This window comes from Silurus aristotelis (genome assembly GCF_946808225.1).
Source record: "Silurus aristotelis genome assembly, chromosome: 20".
Classification (NCBI taxonomy): domain Eukaryota; kingdom Metazoa; phylum Chordata; class Actinopteri; order Siluriformes; family Siluridae; genus Silurus; species Silurus aristotelis.
In genome coordinates this window covers 5,697,885-5,714,572 of record NC_139593.1, presented here as the reverse complement: position 1 = coordinate 5,714,572, position 16,688 = coordinate 5,697,885, and the positions used below count along the sequence as shown (strand labels likewise).

General features: G+C 34.5%; 3 protein-coding genes across 4 annotated transcripts in view; 2 read left to right on the top strand and 1 right to left on the bottom strand.

Annotated features, from left to right (window-relative positions):
• The window catches only part of aplf (aprataxin and PNKP like factor), a 17,145-nt gene extending 14,681 nt beyond the window's left edge, over positions 1-2,464 (bottom strand). Inside the window, exons 1-3 of the mRNA XM_083522797.1 lie at positions 2,255-2,464; positions 1,991-2,111; positions 1,431-1,502 (exon numbers count right to left, since the gene is read on the bottom strand). Coding sequence (XP_083378923.1) covers positions 1,431-1,502; positions 1,991-2,111; positions 2,255-2,391 — 330 coding nt within the window. The 5' untranslated portion in view covers positions 2,392-2,464. The remainder of the gene's footprint in view (positions 1-1,430; positions 1,503-1,990; positions 2,112-2,254) is intronic.
• Positions 2,465-2,593: 129 nt separating this feature from the next.
• Positions 2,594-7,079, top strand: fbxo48 (F-box protein 48). Of its 2 annotated transcripts, none has more exons than XM_083522892.1 (3): positions 2,594-2,848; positions 4,444-4,781; positions 6,269-7,079. In XM_083522892.1, the coding sequence occupies exons 2-3, from the start codon at positions 4,479-4,481 to the stop codon at positions 6,428-6,430; spliced, it is 465 nt and encodes a 154-aa protein (XP_083379018.1). In that variant the 5' UTR covers positions 2,594-2,848; positions 4,444-4,478; the 3' UTR covers positions 6,431-7,079. The 2 variants fall into 2 exon arrangements, with proteins under 2 accessions (XP_083379018.1, XP_083379017.1); XM_083522891.1 differs by having other exon boundaries at positions 2,792-2,886.
• Positions 7,080-10,088: 3,009 nt separating this feature from the next.
• cnrip1a (cannabinoid receptor interacting protein 1a) lies at positions 10,089-15,168 on the top strand. The gene is made up of 3 exons (XM_083521959.1): positions 10,089-10,339; positions 10,784-10,928; positions 12,691-15,168. Exons 1-3 carry the CDS (start codon positions 10,161-10,163, stop codon positions 12,853-12,855), a joined length of 489 nt encoding a protein of 162 aa, XP_083378085.1. The 5' UTR covers positions 10,089-10,160; the 3' UTR covers positions 12,856-15,168.
• Positions 15,169-16,688: the final 1,520 nt, after the last annotated feature.

Sequence of the window (16,688 nt, the reverse complement as noted above, 5' to 3'; positions counted from 1 at the left end):
GAGAGAGGGAGGGAAGAGAGAGAGAGAGAGAGAGAGAGAGAGAGAGAGAGAGAGAGACCCTCCACCCTCCTCCTCCTCCTCCCTGTGTTACTTTTCTTCCATTCTTCGAATTGCTCTTCTGTATTATTATTGTTTTTACTTATTCATTTTTCTTTTCTCCAGATATTCGGTATATGTATTAATAGATGGACAGGTTTCCCATGCGATCTACGATGTCTGTCCTGATCGGGGAAGAAACACACACACACACACAGCACACATAGTAGTGCATATGTTCTCCTTCTTCGGTTTAATGCAGGAAATGTATAAATACACACACACACACACACACACACACACACACACACACACAGGACAAAACGTGACCATGTTTTCTTACTGGGTAAGAAGACACGGTCACCAGAGACGTTCCGTTTACCTCACGTACTCGCCACGGCTGAACCGCGTCAACCGCTCACGTGTTCGGTCTTGTGCGTTATCCAGACTAGTCATGTGTCATTTATTCCATCACTTCAGCACTTTATATTTAATCACACACAGTTTTACAGTCTTGCCACTTCTGCACTAATTCCTACAATGTAAACAATTATTGTGCGATAAGCCTCAACGCCTGAACTGACGTGCAATGTTTAGCCTTTTTTGTGTTTATTGTGTATCCATGTGTGTGTCTATGACCTACTGTCTATTGTGCTGTCTATTCGTTACCTGTCTTCCCCACTGACTGTTATATGTTCAGCTGCACATTGGAGCTTCTGGAGAATTTTGTTCTGCACCTGGCTGAAGGACTTTGGCTTCAGATCATATAGACGCCGCACAGACACCATAGGAATGTGTGTTAAGTGTGAGGCCCAACGTAATACTAACAGTTTATAACACTAGCACGTTAATATTAATCTTATATTAATGTATTACAGTGTTCGCGCCATTTCTCGCTTATTTTACTATATCGGTATTTTATTTGCTTATATTTTATCCTTCATTTTGATTTTATTTCTCCTGCTTTTTCCCCTCTTTCCTTTTGAAATTGCTTTGGCTATAAAAATTACTGGAGAGAGAGAGATAGGCAGAGAGAGATAGGCAGAGAGAGGGAGGGAGGGAGGGAGAAAGCATTACAGAAAAAAGAAAGCACAATAGAGTTAGAGACAGAGAGAATAGACAATAAAGAAAATGAGAGACAGAGCAAGAGAGAATGAGGGAATAAAAGAGATACAGAGAGAAATTAAAAGAGAGAGAATAAGGGAAAAGAGTAAGAGAGAGAGAGAGAGAGAGAGAGAGAGAGAGAGAGAGAGAGAGAGAGAGAGAGAGAGAGAGACAGAGTGATGGGGAAGACGAAGAGCAGGACAAAGACTCTTTTATTAAACCCGTCCTTTGTTTAATGTGAGACAAACTCACACATAAGGGTTGAGGTTAGAAATAAAAATTCCTCCTACGGGTTTGAGACGCAGCTGTCCGTCCAGGTTCTCCAGAATCCCGTGGTTCCTGGACACTCGTTTATCGCTCACCTGTTCGAGGACAGACAGAAAGTGCAAGAGTTAGTCTCACAGCAGATGTAAACTAAGAAATACAAAATATGACATTGTTTCATCAATATTAACGAAGAACTCGTGAATTACATTTCGTTACATATTAAAAACCTTTAAATGGAAACAATTGGTGACCCCTAGAGGCCTAAGACTGCAATTACAGCAGGATATATATATATATTTATATTCCTTTTTTTTTTATCCAATCGAAAGTGAAACTTTAAGTTATGATTTTAAACATAATACTGATGATCATTTTCAGGCACTGACATATCATCATATTTTCCCCAGCCCTGATCAAGGGGGAGGAAACCCTTCCTATCCTGGATATTGTAGTGTTATGTACAGGACAAGACAGAGTTCCTGCATGGACCAGAGATGGGAAGCTGTTCCATAGAGATTAATGCAGTGGTTTACATTCTGTCAAATGTCTGTTTTGTAGAAATAAGTAGGAATAAATGACATACGCCCAGAAATGGTCCTCTACCGATCATAGAGTCTCCATGGGGCAAATCAATGAGCTTTCTTTCTCCTCTTTCACCTTCTTCTCCTTCTCCATCCACCTGCTCCAACTCAAACTCTGGCATTCTGAAATAAGAGACATCACGTGATGACGTTAACTTTAACACTAACCACCAAAGGTGCATCACTTACTCTGACATGCATTAATGAATTATATTTAGTGATTTTACAAAATATAAATAAATCAACCCTACTTCAAGGTGGCCTACCTGTTAGGTTTGTACTTGTGGGAAAAGTGACGAATAAAACAAAACCTAATAGTATTTAAAACGTAAATAATCTCTTCATCCTTACACGTTTTTTTTTTTCGGTGGGCACTTCCGGGTAGAGTTAGACTCTTGCGCATGCGCGTTGCTGTTTATCGCTTAAACATTAAAATAAAACAAAACAATTGGTTTTTTTTAACGATTGGTTCATATTAAAGATTCGTAAAATTACAATATGTGTATGTGTGTGTATTGTATTGTATATTATATATAATAATAATGATATATAAATGTTTATCATTATGGGAACGAATGTAAACAACTTCGCGCTTGCGCAGAAGCTTCGTTCTCTATGGGTAGGCTTTTTGTATTTACTGAGTGATTCCCTAGTCTGATTAAACGCATTAAAGTTACAATAATACAATTATTTTTACAATAATACAATTATTTTTAAGTTATTTAGCGGTTGCGTGAGTGTGTTCATGGACACCTATTCGCTCTTTCAAACTGGGGGGGGGGGTTGCGAAACCTCTGCGCATGCGCAGTGAAAGTAAAGGCGGTGACGCCATGCGTGTCAATAAACAAGGCATTTAAACGGTGAGCTGTCACACGAAAGCGAAACTGCACCACCGAGGGTAAAAATCTGTATCTTTTCAGCTAATTTATTATGATCTCCAGTCTAAATTGAAGGATTTATACAGTGCATGCTTTATATTTACAATCATATGCAATGGGAATAGATTATGAGCTTCCTATTTGGTTATACTTCCTATTTGTTCGAGGCAGCTGTATCTGTATCTCATTTTCTCATTAGATCACTTATACTTTAGATTATTACAAACACAATTATAATATATTATTTTTATTATAAACATATTTACTTAAACTCTATTCACAGCTATTTCAGTGAGAATGCCATGTTTTAGGAAATAGGAATAGTTTCTGTTTGTATCCAGGAATTCCTTCACTTCTTCATGTACTTGTTGTTGTTGTTGTTGTTGTTGTTGTTAATTTATGTTATTTTTGATGGGATAAACATAGCATGGGTACCATACTCTAAGGATAAAAATTATTAATATTTTAAGTAAAATTATTACTACTAGCGATATTATTATTATTATTATTATTATTATTATTATTATTATTATTTTATTTTATTTTTTTATTTATTTATTTTTTTAAAGCTTAGTATGAATTATGATTTTGATTGCATGATTAGATACCATACTTATTTTAGGAATAGGTTACATTATTACAAGTCAATTAATTGTTGTTGTTGTTGTTGTATTTGTAGGGAATAAACATGGCATGAATTATGATTTTGGATTCCTCTAAGGATTTTACAAGCCACATTATTCTTATTATTTATTTATTTATTTATTTATTTATTTATTTATTTATTTTATTATTATTATTATTATTATTATTATTATTGTTTATTTCTATTTTTATTATTATTTTATTTTTATTATTATTATTATTTTTATTATTGTTTTATTTTTATTATTATTATTATTTTTATTATTATTATATTTTTAGGGAATAAAGATGGCATGAGTTATGATTTAGATCATGTGATTAGAGACGGTACCCTACTCTAAGGGTAGAGTACTTTACTACAAGCCACTTTATTATTTTTGTTGTTGGCGTGAATTATTATGTGAATTTCGATCACATGATTAGAAACCATGCCCTATAGAGCAGGGGTCACCAACGTGGTGCCCATGGGCACCAGGTAGCCCGCAAGGACCACAGCTGTTTCCTACTTTGTTAAATCATTGTTGATAATTATTATGAGAAATCATTACCATGATCAGTGTCTTCACATAGATGAATATCAATAATTATTAATAATAACATATAATAAAAGGTAAATTGAGCAAATTTGTTATTTCAGATCAAACTGAAAACTGTGTGTATCAAACTGGTAGCCCTTCACATTAATCAGTACCCAAGAAGTAGCTCTCAGTTTTAAAAAGGTTGGTGACCCCTGGTCTAGGGTATATTATAAGCACTAGTTTCATTATTATTATTATTATTATTATTATTATTATTATTATTATTACACCTTATTTTGTGTAAACAGATACAGTATTTACACCAATATTTACATCCCAATTAAGAAAGTCTTAAAACTTGGCTTCCAGCCAACCAGACTACTACCACACTAATTCAACTCATTTATCTTGCAGCTTTAGCTAAAGGGCATGTACGGTGAGGCTGAGAGATGCAGCATGTCCTTAAAAGGAACCGCAACCTCCATGCTGCTGGAGAAGGACTCATATCATTGGTGTCCATCAAGAATGGAGGACCAGAGCTGAACTTCACAGAAACGCTCCCTACTGAGATAAGCGTGAAGATCTTCGGTGAGCTGGACGTGAGGAGCCTGTGTCACGCTTCACTCACTTGCAAACGCTGGAATGTAATCATCGAGGGCAGCGATAACCTGTGGAGGAGCCACTGTCTGGACACGCTGGCCGTCTGTCACAGGGAGGTGGACGGAGACCGGAGCAATGGGTTGTCCTGGAAGGTCGGTTACTCACAAGGTCATAGGTTCACGTACACCTTGCAGAATGTCTTCTGGGAAGGTTTCGATATATCAAAAAACATGTGTAGACACCTGACCATGGTGGGGTTGGAATGAAAGATCTTGAGTGGCCCAATATAGAGCTCCAACACCAGGCTTCCTCGCCTCACCCTGCATCAGTACCTGACTCTAATGGCACCTTTGTGGCTAAATGAAATCTCACAAACCTCCACAGAATCTACTGGAACATCTTCCCAGAAGAGTGAAGGCTACTGTAAGAGAAAATGAAGACTAAATGTGGAATGAGCTGTTGATAAAGAATCACATGACAATCTTATGGTCAGGTCAACTTTTGGCCACAGGGCAGTTCTAAAGTAAAACATTTAACATTATGCAGATGTTGCTTATGTAAACTTATGACCTCAGCTGTGTATAGTAGGAAGAGAGAAATCCACAAGTTCACACTTCTTGTTCTCTCTGAATGTACGTGTGTGATGAAAAATGTTCCTTCCTGGCTTTTTCCTCAAGGCTGAGGTGGAAAGTAACGAATTACCTTAACTCGCGTTACTGTAATAGAGTCGTTATTTGTGTACTTTTACCTTAAAGTGGTTTTTAAAATTTTTTAAAAAAGGTTACTCGGTCAAAAAAAAGCTTTGAATAATATTCGAATTGAATAATTTCTGAATTGTTCAATTCAATTTGAATTCATTTGAATTAGTAGAGCGCTTTTACAATGGACATCGTCTCGAAGCAGCTTTACAGACATCATAATAATAAAGAATGAATAAGATTGTTATTTATAATGCTGAGTTTGTCTCTGATAAGCGAAGCCGGTGGTGACTGTGCTGAAGGAAAAACTTCCTAAAATGGAAGAAACCTTTTGAGGAACCAGACTTAAAAGGGGAACCTAATGTAGCACAGAACGTCCATTTATTACAGCTGAACGATGTTGAGGTCTGCAGTGATGGTGATCAAATGCAACCGATGCTCCTGAGCCATCGTAGCAGACTGCTGACATTAAGAAGAGTCCAAACCAGCCCTCAAAGCTCCTGTTCTCAAGAGGCTTCTCCAGGCTGTTGAAAATGGTCACTGCACAATGAAGCTAGAACAATAAACAGTGCTACAATTGAAATGTCATATGAGAAGATTTATATTTTAGAGTAGTTGTGCTGATGTTGCGTTTCGAATTCGAGCAGAACTGTATAACCAATCACACACTTTTATTCAGAATGCAGTGTCCAATCAAAGGGTTTTGATTAGTCACTTCTGAAAAAGTTGCATTTACGATTCCTCTCACGGCATATAACTCACATCAGACTCAAGTCATGGACTGTTTTTTTTTTTGTTAATGCACTAGTAGATAAAAAATTTACTATGCGATTTGTATAAATGTAACTTTACTTGTACTTAAGTAGAATTTCATTTAATCAATCAATAATGACTTTTACTTGAGTAGAATGTTTTATGACTCTTTCCACCTCTGCCTGTAGGTGACTTTGGTGCGTAACTACCAGAAAAGCTGCGTGAAGAGAAGATGGTTGAAGGGAAAGTACAGCAACATCCGCTGTGCTGAGGATCTGCCCCAGAACAACATGTGCGATCTGGACGTGGAGACCTGGGGGGAAATCCTGGAGGCCGAGCTTGAGCGATAAACAGCGATGACGATGATGTCTGAACTTACTTTTCCTCTTTTTAATGACATTTTTAAGGCAGTCTCCTCTGTGTTAGAAAAACACCGGATGTCTCGAGTGTCAGATGCTGCCTGGAGAAATGACAGTTTTCATGCAGTTCATGAGGGACAGACTCGCATTTATTGTGGGAAAATTATCCGAAAGGACCGATGGAGCTGTAAATCAAAGACTTAAAATGGAATGCACATCTACACCATTTTAATAACGAAATGCAGAAAAAATATATTTGTAAAGGTTTTTTATGTACTGTTATCACAATTAATATCATTATTATCATGTTTTTTCAAAGATTTAATATATTACTGTAAGTTAAATCTTACAAATCTGTGTATCTAATGTTGTATGTAATCTCATATTTCCGTGTCTACAAGAAAAACACACACATTTACACACACAATACAGTGTGCTGTTTGTTCATTAAATTAAAAATAATTAACTTTATTTAATGGGTTTTTTTTTGTTGTTTTTTTCTTTTGGACAAAACTTTCTTTTCGAGTACAAACATGGTGGGTGCCATGTGTGGTGTGTGCAATGTGTCAGTTTTGGGTAAAATTGCTAATTATTATACCAGATCAATATTCAGACCTAATTAAATGCAAATTGTCATGAATTGTCCAATTATTTATTTATTTATTTTTGTTTCAAGAATTTTTTTTTTTTATTGTGCTTTTGACAGCGGTTGTTCTCACAAAACGGCTTTATAGAAATAAATCAGTGAAGAGTATAGACATTACATTACACATATATATTTTAAGAGTATAGACTTTACATTTTATATTTTAAGAGTGTAGACTTTACATTTTATATTTTAAGAGTATAGACTTTACATTTTATATTTTAAGAGTGTAGACTTTACATTTTATATTTTAAGAGTATAGACTTTACATTTTATATTTTAAGGGTGTAAACTTTACATTTTATATTTTAAGAGTATAGACTTTACATTTTATATTTTAAGGGTGTAAACTTTACATTTTATATTTTAAGGGTATAGACTTTACATTTTATATTTTAAGGGTGTAAACTTTACATTTTATATTTTAAGAGTATAGACTTTACATTTTATATTTTAAGTGTATAGACTTTACATTTTATATTTTAAGAGTATAGACTTTACATTTTATATTTTAAGAATGTAGACTTTACATTTTATATTTTAAGAGTGTAGACTTTACATTTTATATTTTAAGAGTATAGACTTTACATTTTATATTTTAAGGGTATAGACTTTACATTTTATATTTTAAGAGTATAGACTTTACATTTTATATTTTAAGGGTGTAAACTTTACATTTTATATTTTAAGGGTGTAGACTTTACATTTTATATTTTAAGGGTATAGACTTTACATTTTATATTTTAAAAGTGTAGACTTTACATTTTATATTTTAAGGGTGTAAACTTTACATTTTATATTTTAAGAGTATAGACTTTACATTTTATATTTTAAGGGTATAGACTTTACATTTTATATTTTAAGAGTATAGACTTTACATTTTATATTTTAAGGGTATAGACTTTACATTTTATATTTTAAGAGTATAGACTTTACATTTTATATTTTAAGGGTGTAAACTTTACATTTTATATTTTAAGAGTATAGACTTTACATTTTATATTTTAAGGGTGTAAACTTTACATTTTATATTTTAAGGGTATAGACTTTACATTTTATATTTTAAGGGTGTAAACTTTACATTTTATATTTTAAGAGTATAGACTTTACATTTTATATTTTAAGTGTATAGACTTTACATTTTATATTTTAAGAGTATAGACTTTACATTTTATATTTTAAGAGTGTAGACTTTACATTTTATATTTTAAGAGTGTAGACTTTACATTTTATATTTTAAGAGTATAGACTTTACATTTTATATTTTAAGGGTATAGACTTTACATTTTATATTTTAAGAGTATAGACTTTACATTTTATATTTTAAGGGTGTAAACTTTACATTTTATATTTTAAGGGTGTAGACTTTACATTTTATATTTTAAGGGTATAGACTTTACATTTTATATTTTAAAAGTGTAGACTTTACATTTTATATTTTAAGGGTGTAAACTTTACATTTTATATTTTAAGAGTATAGACTTTACATTTTATATTTTAAGGGTATAGACTTTACATTTTATATTTTAAGAGTATAGACTTTACATTTTATATTTTAAGGGTATAGACTTTACATTTTATATTTTAAGAGTATAGACTTTACATTTTATATTTTAAGGGTATAGACTTTACATTTTATATTTTAAGAGTATAGACTTTACATTTTATATTTTAAGGGTATAGACTTTACATTTTATATTTGAAGAGTATAGACTTTACATTTTATATTTTAAGGGTATAGACTTTACATTTTAAAGGGGGGTTATTTCAGGGATTAGTCATGTGTCTTTATCTTATTTTTGGGAATTGTTCTACCGGTGCAGCTTCCTGGGAGCGGGCAGCAACCGGGTTGCCAAGTCCTCGTCAAATCCCGACTACGAGGTAAACATTTTCTGTTATTGATATGGGTGTTTTTTTATTTTAATTTTTTTATTGAGGTCCAACGTAACGTGTGAACGTATTTGCGTTCTGGTTACTATTTTACTAATACGGTTAATTATACATTTTGGTGAAAGAAATGTATATGTATCCCTTTTCAGCCTTTTACAGTAAAACGTTTAACCTGAATTACACATCATACATAGTTTTAATTGGGTCTTGATTAGAATTTAGTTTTAATTGGACATGTGTCTTAATTGAAGTTTAGTTTTAATTGGACATGTGTCTTGATTGAAGTTTAGTTTTAATTGGACATGGGTCTTGTTTGGAGTTTAGTTTTAATTGGACATGGGTCTTGCTTTGGGTTTAGTTTTAATTGGACATGGGTCTTGCTTTGGGTTTAGTTTTAATTGGACATGGGTCTTGTTTGGGGTTTAGTTTTAATTGGACATGGGTCTTGTTTTGGGTTTATTTTCAATTGGACATGGGTCTTGTTTGGGGTTTAGTTTTAATTGGACATGGGTCTTGTTTGGGGTTTAGTTTTAATTGGACATGGGTCTTGCTTTGGGTTTAGTTTTGATTGGGTCTTGATTAGAATTTAGTTTTAATTGGACATGGGTCTTGTTTGGGGTTTATTTTTATTTGGACATGGGTCTTGTTTGGGGTTTAGTTTTTTATTAGACGTGTCTTGCTTGATGGCTGGTTTTGATTGGACATGTGTCTTGTTTGGAGGCTGCCTTTTATTGAACATAGTCTTTAGGGCTGATTTTGATTATGTATATTTTTATATGTTAAAGTTTTTAAAGGACACATGGCCCATAAAAACATACAACACTACAACCATACCAACAATCATACAAAAAAAAACAGTATTAGATATTATATTATTATAATTATTATTATTATTATTATTATTATTATTAGATATTATAGATATTATAATATTAGATATTTGCACCCAGACTAAAACGCCAAGGGATTTTGTTTGGAGGACATGGGTTTTGTTTTGATCGACTGTTTTTGGGTATAGGTTTCGGGCTACTTTTGAGTGGTCATGTTTCAGCCTTGGTTTGGTTAAAATAGGACATTGGGCTGATCTGGCGGATCTGGCAACCCTGGCTGGGCTCTTCCACCATCCATTTACACGCAGGGAGTGCGCACAGGCCCGTTATTATCATTATTCCTGGTGTCTCCATCATGGCCGACGTTCCAGCGTTGATTAACATCTGCGTGTCGTTGAAGATGGAGCCGAACGATGGCCCGGTGTTCTTTAAAGCGGACGGCTCGCGGTTCGGACAGACGCGAACCATCAAACTGCTGACGGGCTCCAAATATAAGATCGAGGTGGTGATCAAACCGGGGAGCGTCGAGCCCGTGTAGGTGTCACCGCACCACCGCTCGGGATTATTTTATTTACTTGTTTATTTATTTACCGGGGATGAATGGGGGTTATAATGTGTGTAGTAACGCGCCGGAGGGTGAGGGTGAGGGTCTGGTGCTCGGTGCACCTGATTCTTCTAGATGTCCACAGAGACATGGATGCGGATGTCCATGGATGCGGATGTGGATACTTTAAAGATACATTTACTGTCCGGCTTTGTTTCTTTATTCCAACCGCAAATCATGAATAATGTAATCAATTAATAAATGAATGAATTAATGAATTAACCAATTAATCAATTATGAAATCAAAGCCTGGTGAAATAGATGCCCGCTCACCCTTTATGTTTAAATAAAAAGGAAAAACAAGTAGTGTGGATGAAAACAGAAGCAAATCCCCAATTCTAATGTACATTTGTTTGTTTGTTTGTTGTTTTCAGCACTATGGGGATCGGCGGAAAAAGCTTTGATCTGGAGCAGCAGTCCAAAGATGATGAGTCGGCCATATACCATGGGTTTTATGACACTGAAGGTGTTCCTCACACCAAAAGTGGAGATAGACAACCTGTTCAGGCCTCCATACAGGTAAACCAGAAAACATAGAGCTTATTACTGGTGCATAGAAAGTGGTGCTGTGTGTGTGTGTGTGTGTGTGTGTGTGTGTGTGTGGGGCGAGAATCCAGGTTTTACTGTAAATACCAAACCTATTGAGTCCTACAGATGTAGCCTTCATCTAAATCTGAACACATTCAACACACATCTGTAGGGCTGCAACATTCATATTTTTCATATTTACTTTCTTTTTTTTATCACATTGAAAATGTTGTACGTCATATAACAATAATGGGTTTTATTGTCTTACATCTTAAACACTATTAAAGTGGCTGAAAAAAGTAAATGTAGAAGATGTTCACCTTTTTATGAGTATTTGTGTGATTTCTTTGTTGTTTTTTTTAACCCTTTCACGTTTATTAAAATCGACAATTTATTGTATTCGTTTGTGTCATATTCACATGAATTTTGATCCTAAATACGCAAGAAGTTCTCTTATTTATTTCTACTCAATCAAACCAAGAAGCAGCTTCATTCCCATCAGTCGGCTATTGGACACCATAGAAACACCCAATCTGGTTTCATTGCCAATAATGCTGACGTCCTCAGGGAGGTCGGTCGCTATGGCAACGTCAATTGGTTTCTGCAATCGAGGCTACCGAGGGCTACGATTCGCTGACGCTGGAGACTCCTTTAATGAATTCGATATCTGAGCATGGGAATTATTTCCGTATCCGAGTCGTCACTATGATACGGTACCGAAATGAGCATGTTGCGATTCGCAGCTGTCATGGTGATCGACGTGCATATACGCGTTATACCTTTTTTTTTTTTTTTTCTGGGTTTCTGTAAATTTAGACGTTCGTGATTTTCAGATTCCTTTCCTGCGACTTGTGCGGTAATGTAGAAATGGTCAAATCGATCCTAGGCCCAGACAAAAAAGTTCAGATAAACCATTATTCATCCCGCAGTGGGGAAATTTCCGTTTCAGCAGCAATAAAAAAGTGCAATTATAAAGAGACACAGTGCAAATATATACAGAATACGAAAGAAAAAAAAATAGTAGTTATAACGATCAAACAAAACCAGGTTACTGCACAGTTAAAATTGTTATTGCACAGTTTGAATGCAGAAAATTGGCAATATATAGTATTATGTCATTCTTTTTTGCACTATAGTCACTACATGATCTCTGTATAATGGTTACTTTACCTCATTTTCTGTACTTTGCTCTAAATTTGCAGTCATTTGGGCAGGTCTCGACTCATTACCTCAAACCTGCACTTTTTACACAGCATAATATACCATGTATACATAAGTGTCTTCTACTTCTTCTTCGGGATCATCCGTCTCCATACCCTTCTGTCCTCTACATCTGCTTCTATTAAACCAACCACCTGCATGTCTTCCCTCACCACATCCATAAACCTCCTCCTTGGTCTTCCTCTTTTCCTCCTTCCTCAGCATTCTTCTACCGATATAACCCATGTCCGTCTTTTGCACATGACTAAACCGTCTCAAACATGTCTTTCTCACCTCGTCTAAAACCTCCTACTTGCACGGTTTCAAAATTTCTAATCCCACCCGTCCTCATCAGTCCCGATGGAAAGCTCCTTCAATTTCTACAATTTCTGACCTCCTCTTTTTTAGGTCCAATCAATATATAAATATAGAACTAATTAGATTTTGAACGTTTACAGTTGTTTTTGGACGATTTCAACACCAATGTGGTCAGTTGTGGAAAGGTGGAGGTCTTTTTTTTTCAAACCTGACCCTAAATTCCGTTCTGTCTCAGTTCAAGGAGGCCGGTGTCTTCGAGACGGTGTGGCAGGTGAAGTACTACAACTACTACAAGCGTGAGCACTGCCAGTTCGGCAACAAGTTCAGCTGCATCGAGTACGAAGTGAAACCCAATGAGACGCGCAGTCTGATGTGGATCAACAAGGAGCTCTTCCAGTAACGGCACGGCGACACTGCGTCTGCGTGACCCGTAACCGTGGCTGGGCAGTTTGCGTACTCTGTAATAATCGATTCAAGACGACGGGCACGTGTTAGCATGGCTAGCTCTCTTCAACTTCTGTAAACTAGCTAAGAGGAAGGAACCTGTGGAAATTGATTATGGTTAATTTTTGTTGATTTTGGCCTCTTATGTGCATGTTACACATATCGTTATTTGTTTCCTGAACAGTTTTAGACTGGGGGGTTGGGGGGGTTATGCATATTCTTTGATTAGACATATCAAAGTTAGCCATTAGTGACCATTAGTGATCATACCTATTATCACTGATATAATGTAGAACTTACTTAGAACAATACTTTGTAAAATGTACGGCATTACAGCAGAAATCGCTTCACAGGTTAATAAAGGCCAAGGGAGGTTTGATTATGAAACCCAAAATGTCTAGCACATCTCACAAGCACATCTAGATACTGAATTGTGTATTTAGTATATTTTGTTTTTTTTTGTTTTAATCCTCTCGACTCATTTGGAATGAGATTATCATTAAATTTGGCACTTACAGAGCATGTAAGTCAGATATTTACAAGGACTGGACTTTTTTCAGCCCTCAGTCTGATCCCTACGGAAGTCCAAAGAGGCCATGCGTGAAAATTTTTTTTTCCTTTCTTGTTTTCTCGTGATCTCGGCACAACGGAAACAAGGAAGAAACTAATATTATAATGCTCTTTGTATCTCTCATTGTAGCATCAGATTCCTGGTCTTGGCAGGCATGAATGGAACCGGTTGTGATCTTCTACCTTTGTAGTCTACCTGCATTTAGGTTTTATCACGTTGTCTACACAGTTAATCCTGGTGTTTTCTTGTCACCTTGAACCGGCACCAGCGGATGTTTTTTGTGTTTTGCACCATTTTGTGGTGCATGTGAACATCCCAGATTAGGCCCCAGTTTCTAATTTATAAAAAGAATTTTTCATCTGATGCTCCAGATCTTCTAATTCAGGGGTGTCCGATCTTTTCCACAAATATCTGATGTGGGTGCAGGTTTTTATTCCAGCCAATCAAGAGCCACACCTGATAGTCCATTTAAAATAAAGATCTAAACAGGTGGAATACGGTGTAGCAATGCCAAAATGCAATTGGCTAGCTGGGCAAATTGCATGAATGATCAAAGGTCCAGGAAATATCTAATATAGTGGCCACTTGGATTAATAGCGGAGTGTAAAAACTGCTGTAGGAGGAGGTCTGATATGTCTTTCTTCCATTGTCCATCCATTTAAATATGTGACACACATGCTCTGTGAAAGGATCTATCTATCTATCTATCTATCTATCTATCTATCTATCTATCTATCTATCTATCTATCTATCTATCTATCTATCTATCTATCTATCTATCTATCTATTTATAATGCAGCAAGCATTTAAATCAACAACTAAATCTCAACACCAACAATGGAAGTGTTATTGATCCAATATAATGAGCTGATTTGCATATTAAAATTTGGCTCTTAAATAATATCAGGAAGTGTCAGAAAGGACAAGATGGTGTGACATGACCTACATCACTCTGACGACGACAAAAGAAAGAAAAGGTTCTTGATCTTGTACACCGATACGCCATACGTTCTCTGCCCCGTTATGGTTCCTGACCTGGCCGTCAATGTCATGCAGTTCCTCCGGTATTCTCACTGAAATAAAACAGAGCAGGGCTCAAAAAATGGTGCTGTCTTATCATATATCATATATTTATTCCAAACTACTCAGTGGTGAAATATATAATGTTGTATTGTATGAATGAATATTTTGCTGTACTGATTTTTCGGTTTGTTTAGTTGCGTTTATGCCATGTAAGTAATAGGACCAGTTCATGTTGTGTTTTCACACTCGATCACGGCTTTCCAGTAATCTCAGTTATTGAGGTATATAAGTTTGAAGGTGTTTGGTTGCCATGGTGAACATGTTCCTTCATTACATGGCAGGCACACTTCAAATGATCATTTATCTGACATAATCAGATGATTTAACTCATGGACATGGTCACAAAATAACACTATTGATCTTTTTCTTACCAGGAGGCCATGAAAAAGATTTTTTTCGGTGATTAAACAGCCGTGTTACCCTCCACATCTGGGCAGAGTGTTGTTTATACCTCCTCAGAATGTCCTATTATTCCAGTTACTGCTTACTGGTTTGATCATATTGGTGTTTGTGTGATGCTCTGTATATCGCTCCATATGTATCTGTTTCATTTTCTGTTTAAAAAGCAGACAATGTGGATTCTTTTGTAAGATAAAGCACCACAGTGCTTCAAAAGGCTCTGCTTTTTTATTATATATACTTTACCGGTTACAGTTCACCAGAGTGAAAATACAAGAGGAAATACACAGAGAAGAACACCGAAGAACACATACACACTGCTATCTATCTATCTATCTATCTATCTATCTATCTATCTATCTATCTATCTATCTATCTATCTATCTATCTATCTATCTATCTATCTATCTATCTATCATGAAATAGTATAATCTATCTATCTATCTATCTATCTATCTATCTATCTATCTATCTATCTATCTATCTATCTATCTATCTATCATGAAATAGTATAATCATCTATCTATCTATCTATCTATCTATCTATCTATCTATCTATCTATCTATCTATCTATCTATCTATCTATCTATCTATCTATCTATCTATCATGAAATAGTATAATCATCTATCTATCTATCTATCTATCTATCTATCTATCTATCTATCTATCTATCTATCTATCTATCTATCTATCTATCATGAAATAGTATAATCATCTATCTATCTATCTATCTATCTATCTATCTATCTATCTATCTATCTATCTATCTATCTATCTATCTATCTATCTATCATGAAATAGTATAATCATCTATCTATCTATCTATCTATCTATCTATCTATCTATCTATCTATCTATCTATCTATCTATCTATCTATCTATCTATCTATCTATCTATCATGAAATAGTATAATCATCTATCTATCTATCTATCTATCTATCTATCTATCTATCTATCTATCTATCTATCTATCTATCTATCTATCTATCATGAAATAGTATAATCATCTATCTATCTATCTATCTATCTATCTATCTATCTATCTATCTATCTATCTATCTATCTATCTATCTATCTATCTATCTAAAGATTGACAAACAGATAGATAAATAGATAGATAGATAGATAGATAGATAGATAGATAGATAGATAGATAGATAGATAGATGATTATACTATTTCATGATAGATAGATAGATAGATAGATAGATAGATAGATAGATAGATAGATAGATAGATAGATAGATAGATAGATAGATAGATAGATGATTATACTATTTCATGATAGATAGATAGATAGATAGATAGATAGATAGATAGATAGATAGATAGATAGATAGATAGATAGATAGATAGATAGATAGATGATTATACTATTTCATGATAGATAGATAGATAGATAGATAGATAGATAGATAGATAGATAGATAGATAGATAGATAGATAGATAGATAGATGATTATACTATTTCATGATAGATAGATAGATAGATAGATAGATAGATAGATAGATAGATAGATAGATAGATAGATAGATAGATGATTATACTATTTCATGATAGATAGATAGATAGATAGATAGATAGATAGATAGATAGATAGATAGATAGATAGATAGATAGATAGATGATTATACTATTTCATGATAGATAGATAGATAGATAGATAGATAGATAGATAGATAGATAGATAGATAGATAGATAGATAGATAGATAGATGATTATACTATTTCAT